This window comes from Capricornis sumatraensis, chromosome 4, assembly GCF_032405125.1.
Source record: "Capricornis sumatraensis isolate serow.1 chromosome 4, serow.2, whole genome shotgun sequence".
Classification (NCBI taxonomy): Eukaryota; Metazoa; Chordata; class Mammalia; order Artiodactyla; family Bovidae; genus Capricornis; species Capricornis sumatraensis.
In genome coordinates this window covers 121,097,997-121,115,756 of record NC_091072.1, presented here as the reverse complement: position 1 = coordinate 121,115,756, position 17,760 = coordinate 121,097,997, and the positions used below count along the sequence as shown (strand labels likewise).

Sequence of the window (17,760 nt, the reverse complement as noted above, 5' to 3'; positions counted from 1 at the left end):
GATGACATGGAGAAATGTTTAAAATTTAGAGTTCCTGGGGGAATTAATTGATTATAAAATTCTGTATCCATTTCTACTATAACCATTCATCAAATGCAGTGAAGCATAAATAACTGGACAATAAGAACAGAAAAAAATTTTTAAATTCTTTTATTTCCCATTCATGATATTGTGAAATAAAATTGGAATATTACCTGAATTGTTTCCAGATATCTGTTGTAGCTTGACTAATACTTTGAACTTTCTAGCAGAGTTGGGCACTTAAGTTAGTATAGATCACTTGCACAGAAGGACAGAGTGTACAAAAGGAGTAATCTGTGACCTATATCCAAGCTGTGTGTGGCTGTACCAAATATCTGCTTAAGGTATGGGAGGGAGGTGGAAGTGTAACTTCTTTAATTTCCTCATCAGTATAAAATCATGTGCCACATTTGAAGGATTAAAAAATTGTTTTGAAATACTGAAAACATCAAAAAGATACAAAGAATATTAGGACACCATTGTGTCTACCTCCCAGTTAAAAAAATATTGGCTACCCAGATGAATGTTCATTTTTCCCACAGAGACATAACCATTTTTTTGTATTTGGGGATTCTGGGAGGATGGCAGCAATGGTAGAATAGTTTCTTAATCTTGTATGACTTTCCCATAAGAACAGAACATATAGGAAAACCCCAGATCTATGAACATTGACGAGAAAATTAGTTGACCTTGTTTCTTTCTACAAACCCTCACATACCAGTGGTTTGGGAATAGACCACTAAGAGTTCCAAGACCTGTGTATTAATTTCTACTTAAGAAGAAGGAAGCCATGGAATTTCAAATGAATGTGAGAATCAAAAAATAGCCAATTACTGGAAAGTCTGGAGGACCATTTAAGAATACCAGCTGAAACTGGGAGGTGTTTTGTGCATACTGATAGAAGAAATTAACCGTATTAAAAATAAATAATTATTATTTTTATTTCAATATAAATAATTTAAATAAATAAATAATTACAAAGTGAAATCAATAAAATGCAGATTTGACACAAAAAATCATTGTCATAGTCAACTGGGAAATTTGGTCAGAAAAAAGAACATAAAGGTAAAATATTAGAAGTGAACAGTTTAAGTAGCTACATTAAGATTTTTAGTTCAATGTCAAACTCAAAAATTAATAGAATGAATATACAGAGAAGTAGAAGGATATAGTAGGTCTGAAAATCATGGTGAACCAATGCAACATAATAAAGATTTATACAGTTTTGTCACAACGCAAATTCCTATTCAAGTTCCCATAGACTGTAAACTAGGAGACACTGAAACATATCCAAGAACGTAAAACAAGGTGCAAAAATTTTGTGGTCTAAAGGCATTGAATAGAGATAGTGAAGGACAGGGAAGCCTGGCGTGCTGCAGTCCATGAGGTCACAGAGTCAGAAATGACTTAGCGACTAAACAACGAAGGTATTGAAATCATACAGAGTCTGTTCCCTTATCATTGTGAAATTATGTTAGAGATCAATATCAAAAGATAGTTGAAAAGGACACACACATTTTCAAGTGCAATGTGACATTTACCAAGAGAAATTTTTGACTTAGCCATCGAAAACCACCAAATTTTAAATTTGACCCACTTTTATATACTCAACATTACTGTTCTCCATCATAGGGACCTTTCTGGACAACAGGAATGGGCCCTTAAAGTTTTTTCCTTCTGACTGGATTTGGAAATGGGGATCCTTGACAGGACTTGGGAAAAGGAGGGGACTAAAGTCTGGGTATATTCTCCCCTGACTCGACTTCCTATGTGTAGGTGCTGGCTTTCCCTGAAAATCCGAGCTTGTGGGTGATAGGAGCTGCTGTGTTGCCACTAGCCTGGGTTATTCCACTATCTCTTGTGACCCCCTCATCCAAAACTTTGTAAATAGTCTGCTTGTAAATAAACTCCTTAAATTAATCTAACTTGAGTGGGCCATCTGTTTCCTGAAAACCCTTTCTGATACAGTAGATGAGCTTAGGGTTTTTGCCTTTGTAGAGAGTAAGAAATTAGAAGATGTACTGGTTTTGATTAAGAAAAAATACAGTACAGAAAAAATACTGTTACAGGAAAACATATGAATTACCAAGTTGAAAAAATAGCAAAATTTTCAAATTTATGTGTTATATAAAAATGTATAATAGGGACAATGGGTTTATATATATTTGATAATTTACTGTTCATTAGTATTGTGTTGGCTAAATTTCCTCAGTGAGATCATTGTGATTATATAGAATGCTGTTTTCTTAGAGCTATGGCACAATATTTAGGGATGAAATGTCATGACATATTAACTAACACAAAAGAGACAGCAAAAGAAAAAGGTATGTGCATGTGTAAGAAGAGACAAAGCAAATATGTCAAAATGTTAATAATTGGTTAAGATATAGGGTATCTTTGTTCAGATATATGAGTATTCACTGTTACTATTCTTGCAACTCTTGTGGCTTTGAAATTTTCAAAATAAAAAGTTAAGGGAAAATATTCAACATAACAAAAGATAAATACTTATATGGATAAAGATCTTTAAACTAATGAGAAACATACTGTAGCAGCATTTGAACAAGCAGATCACCAAAGGAGATATACAAAAGGTCCTTAAAGAAAGTGACACTTGACTGAATAATAAAGAAATGCAAATATAAATGAACTGTCAGTGTTAATCCAAAAAAAGTAGTTAAGAGTCAAAAAAGTAATGACCAGTGCTGATGTGGATGTAGCAGATTGAATATGAAGCACAGCGTGGTGCCTCCTATTAAATAAGTCTAATGAAAGAATAAGTGAGTATGGTTGTATGTACAAATCATGTTCATTGCAGCATTGTAGCAAGGCCCATTTACATGTCCGTCAGTTAGGGTTTGGTTTTACGTGCAGAATATTATTTAACTATTAAGCACAAAAGTTAAAATATGGATATGGAATGATATCCCTGATTGTTACAATAAAAAGTGAGTTAGAGAAAAATACACATAATACTACCTCATTTAGAGTAAAATATCTCCATGTTATGGGCATAATTTATGTATACCAATATTATATGGGTTTTGAAAATACCTTATACACACTCACATATATATACACACCAATATTGTATGGTTGGGAGAGTATCAGAAAAGGTAGGAAAATTATGGGCAAGTAGAACCTTTATATTCTGTTTTTTTAATTACAGATTTTATTTTGTACTAGCATTTATATTCTTTTTGTACCTTTCTATTTTAAAGAAATAAAGATCATATAATTGAAAGTACAACTAATTTTATTTCATTTTAAAAGACTTTGCAATAATTTTTTAAAATTATATAGTATAGTGTTACTGAGTTGCAAAAAAATCTGTTAAGAAACTCATTTTGCTCTTGTGTATTCCATTTTCAGAGCAGTGGAAAGAGCTCAGTGCTAGAAAGCCTAGTGGGGAGGGACCTGCTTCCCAGAGGCACTGGTATTGTCACCCGGAGACCTCTCATTCTGCAGCTAGTCCATGTTTCGCCTGAAGATAAACGAAAAACGACAGGAGAAGAAAATGGTAAATTTTAGAATTGGAATAAAAATTATTTAAAATTCCTTCATTTTTGGTCAATCTTAAAAAGATATGAGTTAATTAAACAGAAATTAGTGGCTGTAGTGAAGTCAGAAGTCCTGTAAAGAAAGTGATACATGTCTTTTCTCATGTAAAAAGGGAGTAATTTTTTTTTTTTTTTTTTGAGGACTGTGAGTCAACTTTTTTGAAAGAATCTTTTTGGTAATGTAGTTCAGTAAACCTGTTAACACTATTTAGTGGAGGATCTAGTGAGATACTTAGTAAACAAGAATCAGTTATTTTTAAAAGTTTTTGTGTCTTTTGGAATGTTTTAAACTTTTTTCCTAGTGTTTAAAGCAATGTTTTTTTCACTTTGTTTTAGAATTTAAATATTTTAGATTCTAGTTTAAAAGATTTTATTTTAAATAAAAGTAAAATGATTCAGCTTTTCAGCATAACAGTGTTATCTCACCTTCACTTTTCTGTCTTGCCATGTCCCTGTGAATTTTGAATCTTTGGCCCTTCGATCCAAGATAAATATTATTTGTAGAAAGAATTTTTTGAAAAAAAATTATTATTTTTGCCACACTGCACAGCATGTGCAATCTTATTTAGTTCCCTGACCAGGGATCCAACCTGTATCCCCTGCAGTGGAAGCATAGAGTCTTTTTAACTACTGGACTGCCAGGAAAGTCCCTAATTATTATTATTATTGTTACTATGCTTATTTTGCTAAGACTTACGTATAGCATGTATTACTTTGATTCTTTAGATTCCTCCCTCACCCAAATAGTAAATGTGGAGTATCAGGATAAGAGATGCATCATCCTTTCTTCTTTGGTTACACTGAAAATATTTTAAGAAATGCTCTCTTTATCAACATATTTAAGTTTGCTTATTAAATATGTGCCCTATTATATACTGTACATTTACATTAGTGAAGTTTGGAGTGTTTGATGAGAGTAATATATTTGATCTTCAGTGTTTGGCTCAGACTCTGTCTTATTTGTGCGTTAGTTGTGTCATGTCCAACTCTTTGTGACCCCATGGACTGTAGCCCACCAGGCTCCTCTGTCTGTGGGATTCTCCAGGCAAGAATACGGAAGTGAGTTGCCATTCCCTTCTCCAGGGAATCTTCCCAACCCAGGGGTTGAACCCTGGTCTCTCATATTGTGGACAGCTTCTTTTACCGTCTGAGCCATCAGGGAAGCCATCTGTCTTACTTATAAAAGTCTGTAAAATGTTCTAGTTATTAAATTACATTTGCAGCAGAGTACTACGATTGTTTCTCATTCTGCAAGAGATCTGTTTTAAATGCAGTTTCATTGCTGCTGCTGCTGCTGCTAAGTTGGTTCAGTCATGTCTGACTGTGAGACCCCATAGACGGCAGCCCACCAGGCTCCTCTGTCCCTGGGGTTCTCCAGGCAAGAATACTGGAGTGGGTTGCCATTTCCTTCTCCAATGCATGAAAGTGAAAAGTGAAAATGAAGTCGCTCAGTCGTGTCCGACTCTTTGCGACCCCATGGACTGTAGGCTACCAGGCCCCTTTGTCCATGGGATTTTCCAGGCAAGGGTACTGGAGTGGGGTGCCATTGCCTTCTCCAGCAGTTTCATTAGTTTGATGCAGTGAAGTTACTTTAATTTATGTATCTTATCTTTTCCTTCACTTACTGGGTGGTGATAGCTTGATTTTTATTTTAAAGGGATTTTAAAAAAGACATGTCATGAGCATCTGCAAGGACTAGAGAAAGTTAATCACTAAAGCAGATTAATGAAGTTGTAGATGTTACAAGTAATATTTTTGGATAGGATGCCAGAGGATGTGTAGAAGTCATTTGATTATATTAGGTAGGTATGTTATTTATCACTTTGCATCTCTGTAATAATTCTTTATTATTGAAATTCTGAACCTTGAATTAAATCATTTTGGGCTAATTTGTGGTCCAATTTCAAATGTATAGAATAATTATTCAAAAATTTCAATCTTGCTAATATCATCAAATTTACCAAATACCTTAAACTACAACTTCATGAAACTGTATGATGATGTCTATTTCTCTTAACTCTTAATTTTCTTAAGTCACCTTGGAAAGGGCATATGATATCTTTTCTGTCAGAGTACGTGGGCAGTATTTCTAGAAAGGGTGTACATTTCACAACTGTAGAGGTGTCAGTTCTTGTTATCTGTTTGTATTGTTCACTTTGTTTTGTTGATGTCTCTTATTGGTGGTGGTAGGTCAGTAAATCTGCATATCTTTACCTATATAGTTTTTTTTTCCCCCAAGCTTAGTGCTTATTTTTTATATTAAAAAACATAATACTTAAAATGACAGCTTAGCCACCCAGAACATAAAATAGGTTTTGTAACATTTGAGTACTAAATCTCATGTATCTTATTAATAATTAGGATAGTTCTTTACCGTATCATTAAAGCCTGTTTATCCTCAGGATAAACAATTCTACCTTATCATAAATCACTCTATTCTAGAGGAAATTAGAAACAATGAAGCAAGAGACAGCCAGAAAAGTATGAACGACTTGGCAGCCTGGCAACCATAGAAGAGAAAGGGGAGGAAAACAGGAGAATTTCAAAAAAGAAAAAATTAGTCTCTAACCATTTTGTATAGGGATTTGTAATCTATACATAAATGACTTTATTATGTAACAAAGACCTAAGTTACCATTAATAGGTAAGTTTAAAAGCAGTGGATTCTAACATAACATGGATAGGTCCATCAAAACTGGTTAAACTCTTATAAAATATTTACATATTAAGCATGTATAATATCAGAAAAATTTATTTAACATGAGATCATTCTGCCAACTACATAATATAATTTAGGTGTCAATATATAGATTTATAGTATTTCTCATCTTGCTCCCCACTTCTGCCAATGTAAAAGAATTTTCTGATAAATCTTATTAAAAACAAAAACTGTTTTCAAGTGGTTTAGTTTAAACTTTGAACTTCATGATTACCTTTCATTTATGTCCTCAGATCTTTTAGACTAAATCCAAAAGTGGCATGCTGACTGAATAGCAAAACTGTTTTTGTTAAATTTATTATATATTTCAAAGAAAATAAACCCCTATTAAGTTCAGTCTTAGCAATTAGGGTAGTGCTTTCATATTTACTTACAAGATTTTATTACTTTCAAGATGTATTTGATATGTTTTGTAGATTTTTTTCATTAGGTAATTTATCTTTTCCTGTAGTTATCAGATAGCAAATTTCTGAACAGTAAATTAGTTTCAATCCACTTATATTAGAATTAGAAACCAGAGGTGATAAAATTAATGTAATGGAAAATAAAAATAAATTATGACACTCAATATACTTCATTTATGCCATTTAAACATTATATACATCCCTCTAATTATAACTAATTGTAATGGAAAGTTTACAGTTGTAAATTTGGAATAACTGAATGCATTTGAAATGTGTTCAGGTTCTTGCACATTTGATTTTTTAGAAAGGTTTGAAATATTAGGGATAAGCACTTAACTTCTCACTCTGTGCTATTTCTCTTTGACTACAGACCCTGCTACATGGAAAAACTCAAGACACCTTTCTAAAGGTTTCCTTTATCCATTTGTTTTTGGCCCTTCTTTTCCTATTATGCCTGCATGTGTGCTTTTGTACTCTTACAGGCTGTGTGCGTTTTTTTTTTCTTCCATTTTTATTTGCTTATCCACATTGATTGATTGCAGGTGTTAGTGGTTCTTGTTACCTTTTGGCATTGCATCACAATGCAGGCTTTTTTTGGTGAATGTAATTTATTTTATTTTTATTTTAAAAAACATGCTTGTGAAGCCAGACCTCTTCTATATGATAAGGTAAATTAAATATAGTACTTGCCTCTGAGTTCTGTTCACTTAGATTATTCCAATCCTCCAATGAGACTTCTTGGAAGAAGGTACTAAGCTTCAAGTGGGTGAGCATTTTATTTGCAAAAAGGATCCAGTTTTGTTACCTTTACCCATCAAAGAAACTGCTCCACCTTTTCCTCTGTAAATATTTACTTGAATATCTTAGAGTCATTTTTATTTTGATATCAGGTGGCTGATATATGTTAATCATTAAGACATTTAAAACTGTGAATTTGACAAAAGCAGAATAGCTGTGCTTGGAGAAGGCGAAGTTAATTTTTCTACATTCTAGCTTGTCTGGAAAAATTAGAGCAAAATTTGCTCTCCAAGTCTTAGGCCACTCAAAACAGTACCTAAAATGAATAATTTTTTCCTTTTTTCAGCAAGTGCAAGAGGAACAGACCTATTATTGGAAACTACTGGCGAGTAGCAATTCCATACAGTGTACATGTCAGGTTCCCCCAACCTCCCACCCCTTGCCATTTCACTTCTTTCCTACCTTCAGTTCCAAGGGAAAACATAATCTTGTTCCTGGGGGAAGAAAGTCACCTTGAAAATGCATACAGAATACCTTCATGCTACTGAGAGCTCTTTAAAGTAACAGCAAATTGTGACTTTATGGGTTGCCAACAGTAAACTGAATTAAAATGAAAAACGAGAAAACAGAACAAAAAGTTAGCTATTTTGTTGACATATTGCGAATTTTTACCTTGAGTTATGTGTGTAAGTCTACAATATATGCTCTTTGCATTATTATTCAGTATGATTCATAAGTGTTCTTTTGGCCGTTAGCTTGAGTATTTTCATCAGATAAAATTGCTTTTATATGTAAGATATTTAAAAATAAAGTATACAGTATATGTATGGCTGAGTCCCTTTTCTGTTCACCTGAAAACATCACAACATTGTTAATTGGCTGTACCCTAATACAAAATAAAAAGTTCAAAAAAGACAGGTCCCAGATTGGATGAAAATGAACAGTTAAATATAATCTAATACTTAATTGGCCATTGCTCTGAATTATACTAAATACAGAACGAGGGACTATTGAACTACATATGGAGGATTCTTGGAAGAAACAATTTTAACTGAACACATAATGGATTAGAAGGAGTTATTCATTTTACAGAATTGTAGTGAATCATTTAATATATGGGTTAAGGTCTTTTTAAAATAACTTTATATTTACTTGCTCAAATAAAAAGTTTTAGATACCAAAAAAAATAAAGTATACATATTTTATTATAATATGGGGAGAGGTGAACAGTTTTATTAGTTAAAAACCAGATTTCAAATATGTTAGCTTATAGTTAGTGGCAAAGTAGGAACAAATAATATTGTACTGTCTTTTTGAATTCCTAACTAATTTCCATAGTTTTCAATAAGTGAGGTTTCTCTTTTTCCAGGAGTTGAAGCAGAAGAATGGGGTAAATTTCTTCACACCAAAAATAAGGTAATCATACAAAAATATGTTGAAGAAGTAACATGTTGAAAACATTTTTTTTTTGGTACAGATAACTGATAATTTAGTTTTCTTATGATTGGCAATGTAGCACTGTTATCTTGAAGCAGTTCCTATAAAATAAATCTTATCTTAGTAACATTTCTAACCATAGTAGTTTATTTGGAAAACATTTTAAACTGAGCCTTATTCTGTCTAATTTGTAGACTCTTAACTGTTGTAGGCTCAAGGAGCTTTGAAAACTCATATAAACTCTGACTCTTTGGCTCAGAATGATGTTTGTGTATATTAGAATTTGTTTATTAATTCTCTGAAGCAGATCCATAGACATCCTTGAAATTTATCAAAGCCCTCTTAGGAATTTTTTATATCTTATTTTGAATAGTATTTTTGTTTCAATAATTTTTAGCTTTACACAGATTTTGATGAAATTCGACAAGAAATTGAAAATGAAACAGAAAGGATTTCAGGAAATAATAAGGTAGGCATCTTTATAGAGCTGGAAAGTATAACTGTCAGTAAATTTATCATTAAGAGTATTCTGGTTGTTTAAACTAATGGAGTATTTTCTCAAATATATAAAAACTTCATATAAAACCACTTTTGTTTCTTAGAGCTTTCATATATAAACAGGTATTTCATTTAGATGTTTATTCTTGATCTTGTATATATCACTTTATTATATAGCTATTCTATTTCATACTTTCTACAGTGTTATTTTTTTCTGCTGGATTGATTGTACTCTAACTCAAGAAGCAATATATAACTTACAAGATACATTTATTTTGAAGAGCTCTTTTTCTTACCTGAGTAAATCGAGATTTAATTATGAAAGCAAAGAGAGGCAAAGCAAGGTGTTTTTTTCTTTTCCCAGTGAAAATGAAAAGTAATGTTAACAACTGAATTGTTTTCTAAGATTCTGAGAATTTAAATTAGAGGTCTCAGATACCATTATATGGTAAATGAGGCACATTTAAAGGAGGTACTGTTACTGCCTTCTTTAAATGCTACTATTTTCTCTGTCTTCTTTCTTTATTCTTACTACCTTTCTGTTCCCTTCCCTTTGTGTTTTTACCTCCATTCTTGGATGGATACATTTAATTGCACAACTGGCCTGAGCTGAGCACTAATATTAAAAAAATATATTTATTGAGTCCTTTTATCTCCTGGATACTGTGTTGGAAAGGTTTTCCTGACCCAAAGGCATTTTTGGAGCCATGTTAATTTCTTTATGCCTATTCAAAATATTTGTCTCTATTAGAGTGATTGACAAGATTTATTATTGAACTCTGGGTAGGTTACTTGTTAGTTACTACTGCCATATTTCCCTGATTTGGATTACTTGTTACTTATGTCTCATTTTGAATTCAAGAACCTCATAAATTTGGATACTGATACATTGTTCTTTTGTTCAGTACTGAGTCTATTAAACATATTTAAGAAATGTTATCTGCTGAGAATCAGGAGAAAAGAATGTGAAATAACAGGTAATAAATTGTGTATATTAATAGTATAAGGTTGGATAGGAGTATAACCTATGGCAGGCTGCCTTATTTTCTATACGTTTCATTAGGTTTTGATTATTGAAATGTTTTAGAGATTATGGTTTAACATTTAAAAGCATCTAATATATAATACTTGAAATGAGGTTTTGCTTTAGCATTTTTATTTCATTGACATTTTAATGTGATTTTAATATAATATTATAAAATTTATTTTTAGGGAGTAAGCCCTGAACCAATTCATCTTAAGATTTTTTCACCCAATGTTGTCAATCTGACACTTGTGGACTTGCCAGGAATGACCAAGGTAAAACTAGTTGTTACTCGTTGTGGATGTGGTCATGTTTGTTTTTACTTGAACGACATCGTTTTTCCTTAACCTCATATGGATTGATCAGCCTTTTTTTTTTTTTTTGCAATTATCTTGATCTTTCAGCAACATTTGACAGAGTAGAACCCCCCTTTCTCCTTGAAACACTTTTCTTTACTCAGCTTCTGGGACACCACACTCTAGAGGATTATTTCTGATCTTACCAACCACTCCTTCTCAGTCTCTCTTGTTGATTACTTATCTTCTCAATGTCTAAACGGTGAGTATCCCATAGCTCACTTTTTGGACCTATTGTCAAAGGGGTACACTTAACCGCTTGATGATTTCATCCAGTCTTATGACTTTAAATATGAGTGTCTGTATGCTGACAACATTCAGATATTTCCAGACTTATATATTCATCTTGTATGTCTACTTGACATATACACGTCCAACCTTAAAACATGATGTGTCTAATACCAAATGCCTGATCTGTCCCTCAACCTGACTTGGTCTTTCTATAGTTTCCCCATCTCAATAAATGGCAACTCTGTTGTACCAGTTGCTTAGCCAAAAAGTTTGCAGTCATCTTTGACATTTCTTATCCTACACCCTACTTTCCGTTCAGGTCAATTCAGCCGCTCAGTTGTGTCCAACTGTTTGAAACCTCATGAATTGAAGCATGCCAGGCCTCCCTGTCCATCACCAACTCCCGGAGTTCACTCAAACTCATGTCCATCGAGTCCGTGATGCCATCCAGCCATCTCATCCTCTCTCGTCTCCTTCTCCCCCTGCCCCCAATCCCTCCCAGCATCAAAGTCTTTTCCAATGAGTCAACTCTTTGCATGAGGTGGCCAAAGTGCTGGAGTTTCAGCTTTAGCATCATTCCTTCCAAAGAACACCCAGGACTGATCTCCTTCAGAATGGACTGGTTGGATCTCCTTGCAGTCCAAGGGACTCTCAAGAGTCTTCTCCAACACACATTTCAAAAGCGTCAGTTCTTCAGCGCTCAGCTTTCTTCACAGTCCAACTCTCACATCCATACATGACCACTGGAAAAACCATAGCCTTGACAAATGAACCTTTGTTGGCAAAGTTATCTCTCTGCTTTTGAATATGCTATCTAGGTTGGTCATAAGTTTCCTTCCAAGGAGTAAGTGTCTTTTAATTTCATGGCTGCAGTCACCATCTGCAGTGATTTTGGAGCCCAAAAAAATAAAATCTGACACTATTTCCACTGTTTCCCCATCTATTTCCCATGAAGTGATGGGACCAGATGCCACAATCTTCGTTTTCTGAATGTTGAGCTTTAAGCCAAGTTTTTCACTCTCCTCTTTCACTTTCATCAAGAGGCTTTTTAGTTCCTCTTCACTTTCTGCCATAGGGGTGGTGTCATCTGCATATCTGAGGTTATTGATATTTCTCCTGGCAATCTTGATTCCAGCTTGTGCTTCTTCCAGCCCAGCATTTCTCATGATGTACTCTGCATATAAGTTAAATAAGCAGGGTGACAATATACAGGCTTGACGTACTCCTTTTCCTATTTGGACCCAGTCTGTTGTTCCATGTCCAGTTCTAACTGTTGCCTCCTGACCTGTATATAGGTTTCTCAGTAGGCAGGTCAGGTAGTCTGGTATTCCCATCTCTTTCAGAATTTTCCACAGTTCATGGTGATTCAAACAAAGGTTTTGACATACTCAATACGTGTTAGCAAATCCTGTTAGCTTTCCTTAACTTAAAATACGGGCATATGTTGTGAAATTTCAAATTTGGTTCCAGACCATCCTGGTAAGTGAATATTGCAGTGAAGTAAGTATCACAGTAAAACAAATATACAATTTTTTTTGTTTATCTAGTGCATATAAAAGTTATCTTTATACTATACAATTGACCCTTGAACGAGGGTTTGAACTACATGGGTCTACTTAGATGTGATAAGTGAATTTTTTTTAATAAATATATTGGAAAATTTTTTGAAGATTTGTAACAATTTTAAAAAACTTGCAGACAACTGCATACCCTAGAACAACTGAAAAAGATTAATAAAAATTCGTAAATCTAGTGTAAAAAGTTAAAATTTATCAAAACCTATACACACAGACATAGACTGTACGTGGTGCTTTAAGTAGAAAGGAATGTAAGTAAATGTGAAGATGCAGTATTGAATCATAACTGCATAAGATTGGCCGTGGTACATACTGTACTAGTGTAATAATTTCACAGCCACCTGCTATTCCTGTTGCACTGAGCTCAAGTGTTGTTGAGTATCCCAAAATGTTGTGTGACACAAATCATTTCTGAGTAGTTCATCGCTCCAGTAAATTGCATATCACAGTAAAATGTGATCTCTTGAGGTTCTTGCATTTTTTCATCATGTTTAGTATAATACTGTAAAATGCTCACCTGGGGCCAGATATCCTGGAGTCTGAAGTCAAGTGGTCCTTAGGAAGAAGCATCACTAAGAACAAAGCTAGTGGAGGTGATGGAATTCCAGTTGAGCTATTACAAATCGTAAAAGATGATTCTGTGATGCTGTGATATTGTGCTACACTAAATATGCCAGCAAATTTGGAAAACTCAACAGTGGCCACAGGACTGGAAAAAGTTAGTTTCCATTCCAATCCCAAAGAAAGGCAATGTCAAAGAAAGCTCAAACTACTGCACAATTGCAGTCATCTCACTTGCTAGTAAAGTAATGCTCCAAATTCTCCAAGCCAGGCTTCAACCATACGTAAACCGTGAACTTCGAGATGATCAAGCTGTATTTAGAAAAGGCAGAGGAACCAGATATCAAATTGCCAACATCCATTGGATAATAGAAAAAAGCAAGAGTTCCAAAAAAACATCTACCTCTGCTCTATTGACTATGCCAAAGCCTTTGACTATGTGGATCACGATAAACTGGAAAATTCTGAAAGAGATGGGAATACCAGACCACCTGACCTGCCTCCTGAGAAATTTGTGTGTAGGTCAAGAAGCAGTGAGAACCAGACATGGAACAATGGACTGGTTCCAAATAGGAAAAGGAGTACGTCAAGGCTGTATATTGTCACCCTGCTTATTTAACTTATATGCAGAGTACATCATGTGAAACGCTGGGCTGGAGGAAGCACAAGCTGGAATCAAGATTGCCAGGAGAAATATCAATAACCTCAGATATGCAGATGACACCACCCTTATGGCAGAAAGCGAAGAGGAACTGAAGAGCCTCTTGATGAAAGTGAGAAGGGAGTGAAAACACTGGCTTAAAACTCAACATTCAAAAAACTAAGATCATGGCTTCCAGTCCCATCAATTCATTGCAGATAGATGAGGAAGCAATGGAAACAGTGTCAGACTTTATTTTCTTGGTCTCCAAAATCACTGAAGATGGTGACTGCAGCTATGAAATTAAAAAATGCTTGTTCCTTGGAAGAAAAGCTATGACCAACCTAGACAGCATATAAAAAGCAGAGACATTACTATGCCGAGAAAGGTCCGTTTAGTCAAAGCTGTGATTTTTCCAGTAGTCATGTATGGATGTGAGAGTTGGACTATAAAGAAAGCTGAGCACTGAAGAGTTGATTCTTTTGAACTTTGGTGTTGTAGAGGACTCTTGAGAGTCCCTTGGACTGCAAGGAGATCAAATCAGTCAATCCTAAAGGAAATCAGTCTTGAATATTCATTGGAAGTACTGATGCTGAAGCTGAAACTCCAATACATGGGCCACCTGATGCAAATAACTGACTCCTTGGAAAAGACCCTGATCCTGGGAACGATTGAAGGCTGGAGGAGAAGGGGACAACAGAGGGTACAACCATTGGATACTATCACTGACTCGAAGGACGTAAGTTTGAGCAAGCTCTGGGAGTTGGTGATGGACAGGGAAGCCTGGGGTGCTGCAGTCCGTGAGGTCGCAACAAGTCGAACATGACTGAGTGACTGAACTGAACTGAACTGAACTGAGGTTCTTGCATTTTTTCATCATGTTTAGTGTAATACTGTAAACCCTGAATAACACCAGGAGACCCATATAAAGTGCCACTAGTGATGTTGGAAGAGCTCCCAACAAGCAGGGAAAAGTCATGACATTACAAGAAGTTAAAATGCTTGATGTACTCTGTCTGTAGATTGAGGCCTGCAGCTTTGGTTGCCCACCATTTCAAGATGAATGAATCCAGCTTAAGAAGTATTGTAAAAAAGGAAATTCATGAAGGCAATGCTGCAACTATGCCAGGAGGCATGAAAACCTTGCACTTTATGTTAAATGTTTTTTTATTGAAATTTGAGCTTTTATATGGGTATAGGATTTCTATAGGAAAGGCATATCTGTAGACTAACATGATTTGAGAAAAAACATATTCAATATATGAAAACTTAAGGCAACAGGAAGGTGAATGATCTAAAGCTGGATTAGTATTTTATATTTTAATGTAAATATAATAATATAATATTTTATTATTATTTTATTATTATATTGCCAGCAAAGGATAGTTTGATAATCTTAGAAAGTTTTGCTTAAAAAAAGTCAAGTTAATAGGAGGCAGCAGATGAGGTCTCAGTTGCCATTAAGAAAATCATTAAGGTGAAAGGTTATCTGCCTGAATAGGTTTTTAATGTTAATGCAGATGAAAGTGCCCTATTCTTGAAAAAAAATGCCACAAAGCACATTTATTAGTAAGGAAGAGAAATAAACACCAGAATTCAAGGAAGGAAAGGATAGGCCAGCTCTACTATTCTGTGCAATGCAGGGGGTTTATGATTGGCACTGCCCTTATCTATAAAGCTGCTAACCCTTGATCCTTGAAGGCAAAAGATTAAACACCAGCTGCCAGTCTTTTGGTTGCTCAACAAGAAGGCCTGGACACAGATAACCCTTTTTCTGGATTGGTTCCATCAGTGCTTTGTCCATGAAGTCAGGAAATACCTTTCTAGTAATGGACTGACTTTAAGTTCTTTCCGTATAGACACTGCTCCAGGGCACAGGTGTTGAAGAGGTCTACTTCCCCCTAACACAGTGTCCTTTATTCACCCTCTAAATCAGGGGGTCATATGGACCTTTAAGGCTCATTACATATGGCACTGTATGGAAAGGATTGTCATTCCTATGGAAGAGAACCCTGATAGAGAGAACATGGAAGTCTGGAAAGGATTACAGTATTGAAGATGTTATTGAAAAAGCCATGAAAGCTGTGAAGCCTGAAATAATAAATTCCCACTGGAGAAAACTCTATCCAGATGCTATATATGACTTCAGCATTTACAACAGAGCCAATCAAGGAAATCATAAAAGCGACTGTGGACACGATCAAAAAAGAAAAAGTGGGTTAGATCGGTGAAGGCTTTCAAGATATGGATCTCATAGAAATCCAAGAGCTAAAGTAGACACTACGTGAGAGGAATTAACAGAGGACAACTTGATGGAGATGAGTGCTTCTGAAACAGTGCCAGATGAGGGGTGTGCATGGCACTTCAGGTGTCCAACTCTTTTTGACTCTATAGACTGTAGCCTACCAGGCTCCTTTGTCCACAGGATACTTCAGGCAAGGATATTGGAGTGGGTTTCCATTCCCTCCTCCAGTGCATCTTCCTGACTGATGGATCGAACCGGCATCTCCAGCATTGCAAGCAGATTCTTTAATGTTAAGCCACCTGAGAAGCTTAGTTGATGGGAAAGAAGATTTAAAAGAAACTGTACTGGAAAACATAACATTAGGCACTTTGTGAGAAAAGTTACAGTTATTCAAGACTACTTTTGATTTGGTTGAAGAAGGAATGGAACCATACAGAAACATTTTTGGAGTGGAAAAAAGTATCAAACAAATAATGATGTATTTCCATCAAGTTACACTGAGTGTGCCTACCTCTCCTGCCTCCCTTTCAGCCTCCTCCACTTCTGCCTCTGCTGCTCCTGAGACAGCAAGACCAGCTCTTTCTCTTTCTCTTTTATCTACTTAATGTGAAGATGAGGGTGATCCACTTCCACTTAACAAGTAGCAAATAATCATGAGTTCTGTTTTATGTGTCTTCTTGTGAAATCTAGTAACTATATGGGAAGAACTGTGTGTTTTTATGTCATCTGTGTCATCATTGCCTAAGTATTCATTATGTAGAACATCATGTACAAGACTTGTATTGAAGTGAATAGCCTCTCCTTACATAGGCATGTGCTTAGTCTCTCAGTTGCATCTGACTGTTTGCAACCCCATGGACTGTAGCCCGCCAGGCTCCTCTGTCCATGGGGATTCTCCAGGCAAGAATGCTAGAGTGGGTTGCCATGCCCTTCTCCAGGGGATTGTCTGAACCCAGGGATTAAACCAGGTCTCCTGCATTGCAGGTGGATTCTTTACTGTCTGAACCACCAGGAAAGCCCTACATAAGCATAAAGGAGTGATATTTTAATATAAAATAATGTGTTAGTTTTTTACTGTTTTGTAACTTTGCTTTCAAAGAATTATATTACTGTACAGTATGCCTTCACTTATAATTGGAGAAACTACATATCAGCCTATCATCACAGGTAATTGGTTTCTCTGTGGTATTATGAATATGACTTCAACACTGGAATCTATAAACATTTTATAATGCTGCATATTCTAGGCTACTGTGAAGCAATCATTTCAATTATACTAGGCTATCATAAAACAATCTTATTGCTACTTCATTATCAATGCATGAATTGTTATATCTTTAAATAAATGTCAATTTCTCTTTCACATTATCTTTTTATTTTTTGTATTTAGTGTCAGTAATGTATAACAACTAACAGTGCTTTGTATCATAAGATAGTATTGATGTAGGTACTGATAGATGAGATATCTTGTAAACAGATGACATAAACTTAAGCATTGACAGAATACAGTACTGTAAACGTATTTTCCTTACAATTTTCTTACCAACGTTTTCTTTATTGTAAGAATACAGTATATAATACATATAAAATATATGTTATTGCCTATTGTTGGTATAAGGCTTCTAGTCAACAGGAGGATATTTGTAGTTAAGTTTTTGGGGAGTCAAAAGCAGATTTTCAAGTACGTGAAGGGGTCAGTGCTCCTTAACCCTGTGTTATTCAGGGATCAACTGTACTCTAGTCTGTTAG

The 17,760-nt window shown here is 35.0% G+C and overlaps 1 protein-coding gene across 7 annotated transcripts in view; it reads left to right on the top strand.

Moving 5' to 3' along the window:
• The window catches only part of DNM1L (dynamin 1 like), a 63,321-nt gene that overhangs the window by 23,988 nt on the left and 21,573 nt on the right, over window positions 1–17,760 (top strand). For 4 of the 7 annotated variants that reach the window (XM_068971289.1, XM_068971288.1, XM_068971285.1 and 1 more), the window contains exons 2-5: window positions 3,394–3,541; window positions 8,812–8,858; window positions 9,277–9,348; window positions 10,590–10,676. In XM_068971289.1, coding sequence (XP_068827390.1) covers window positions 3,394–3,541; window positions 8,812–8,858; window positions 9,277–9,348; window positions 10,590–10,676 — 354 coding nt within the window. Of the gene's footprint in view, window positions 1–3,393; window positions 3,542–7,074; window positions 7,114–8,811; window positions 8,859–9,276; window positions 9,349–10,589; window positions 10,677–17,760 lie in introns of all 7 variants that reach the window. The other 3 variants (XM_068971290.1, XM_068971286.1, XM_068971284.1) reach the window with 1 other exon arrangement.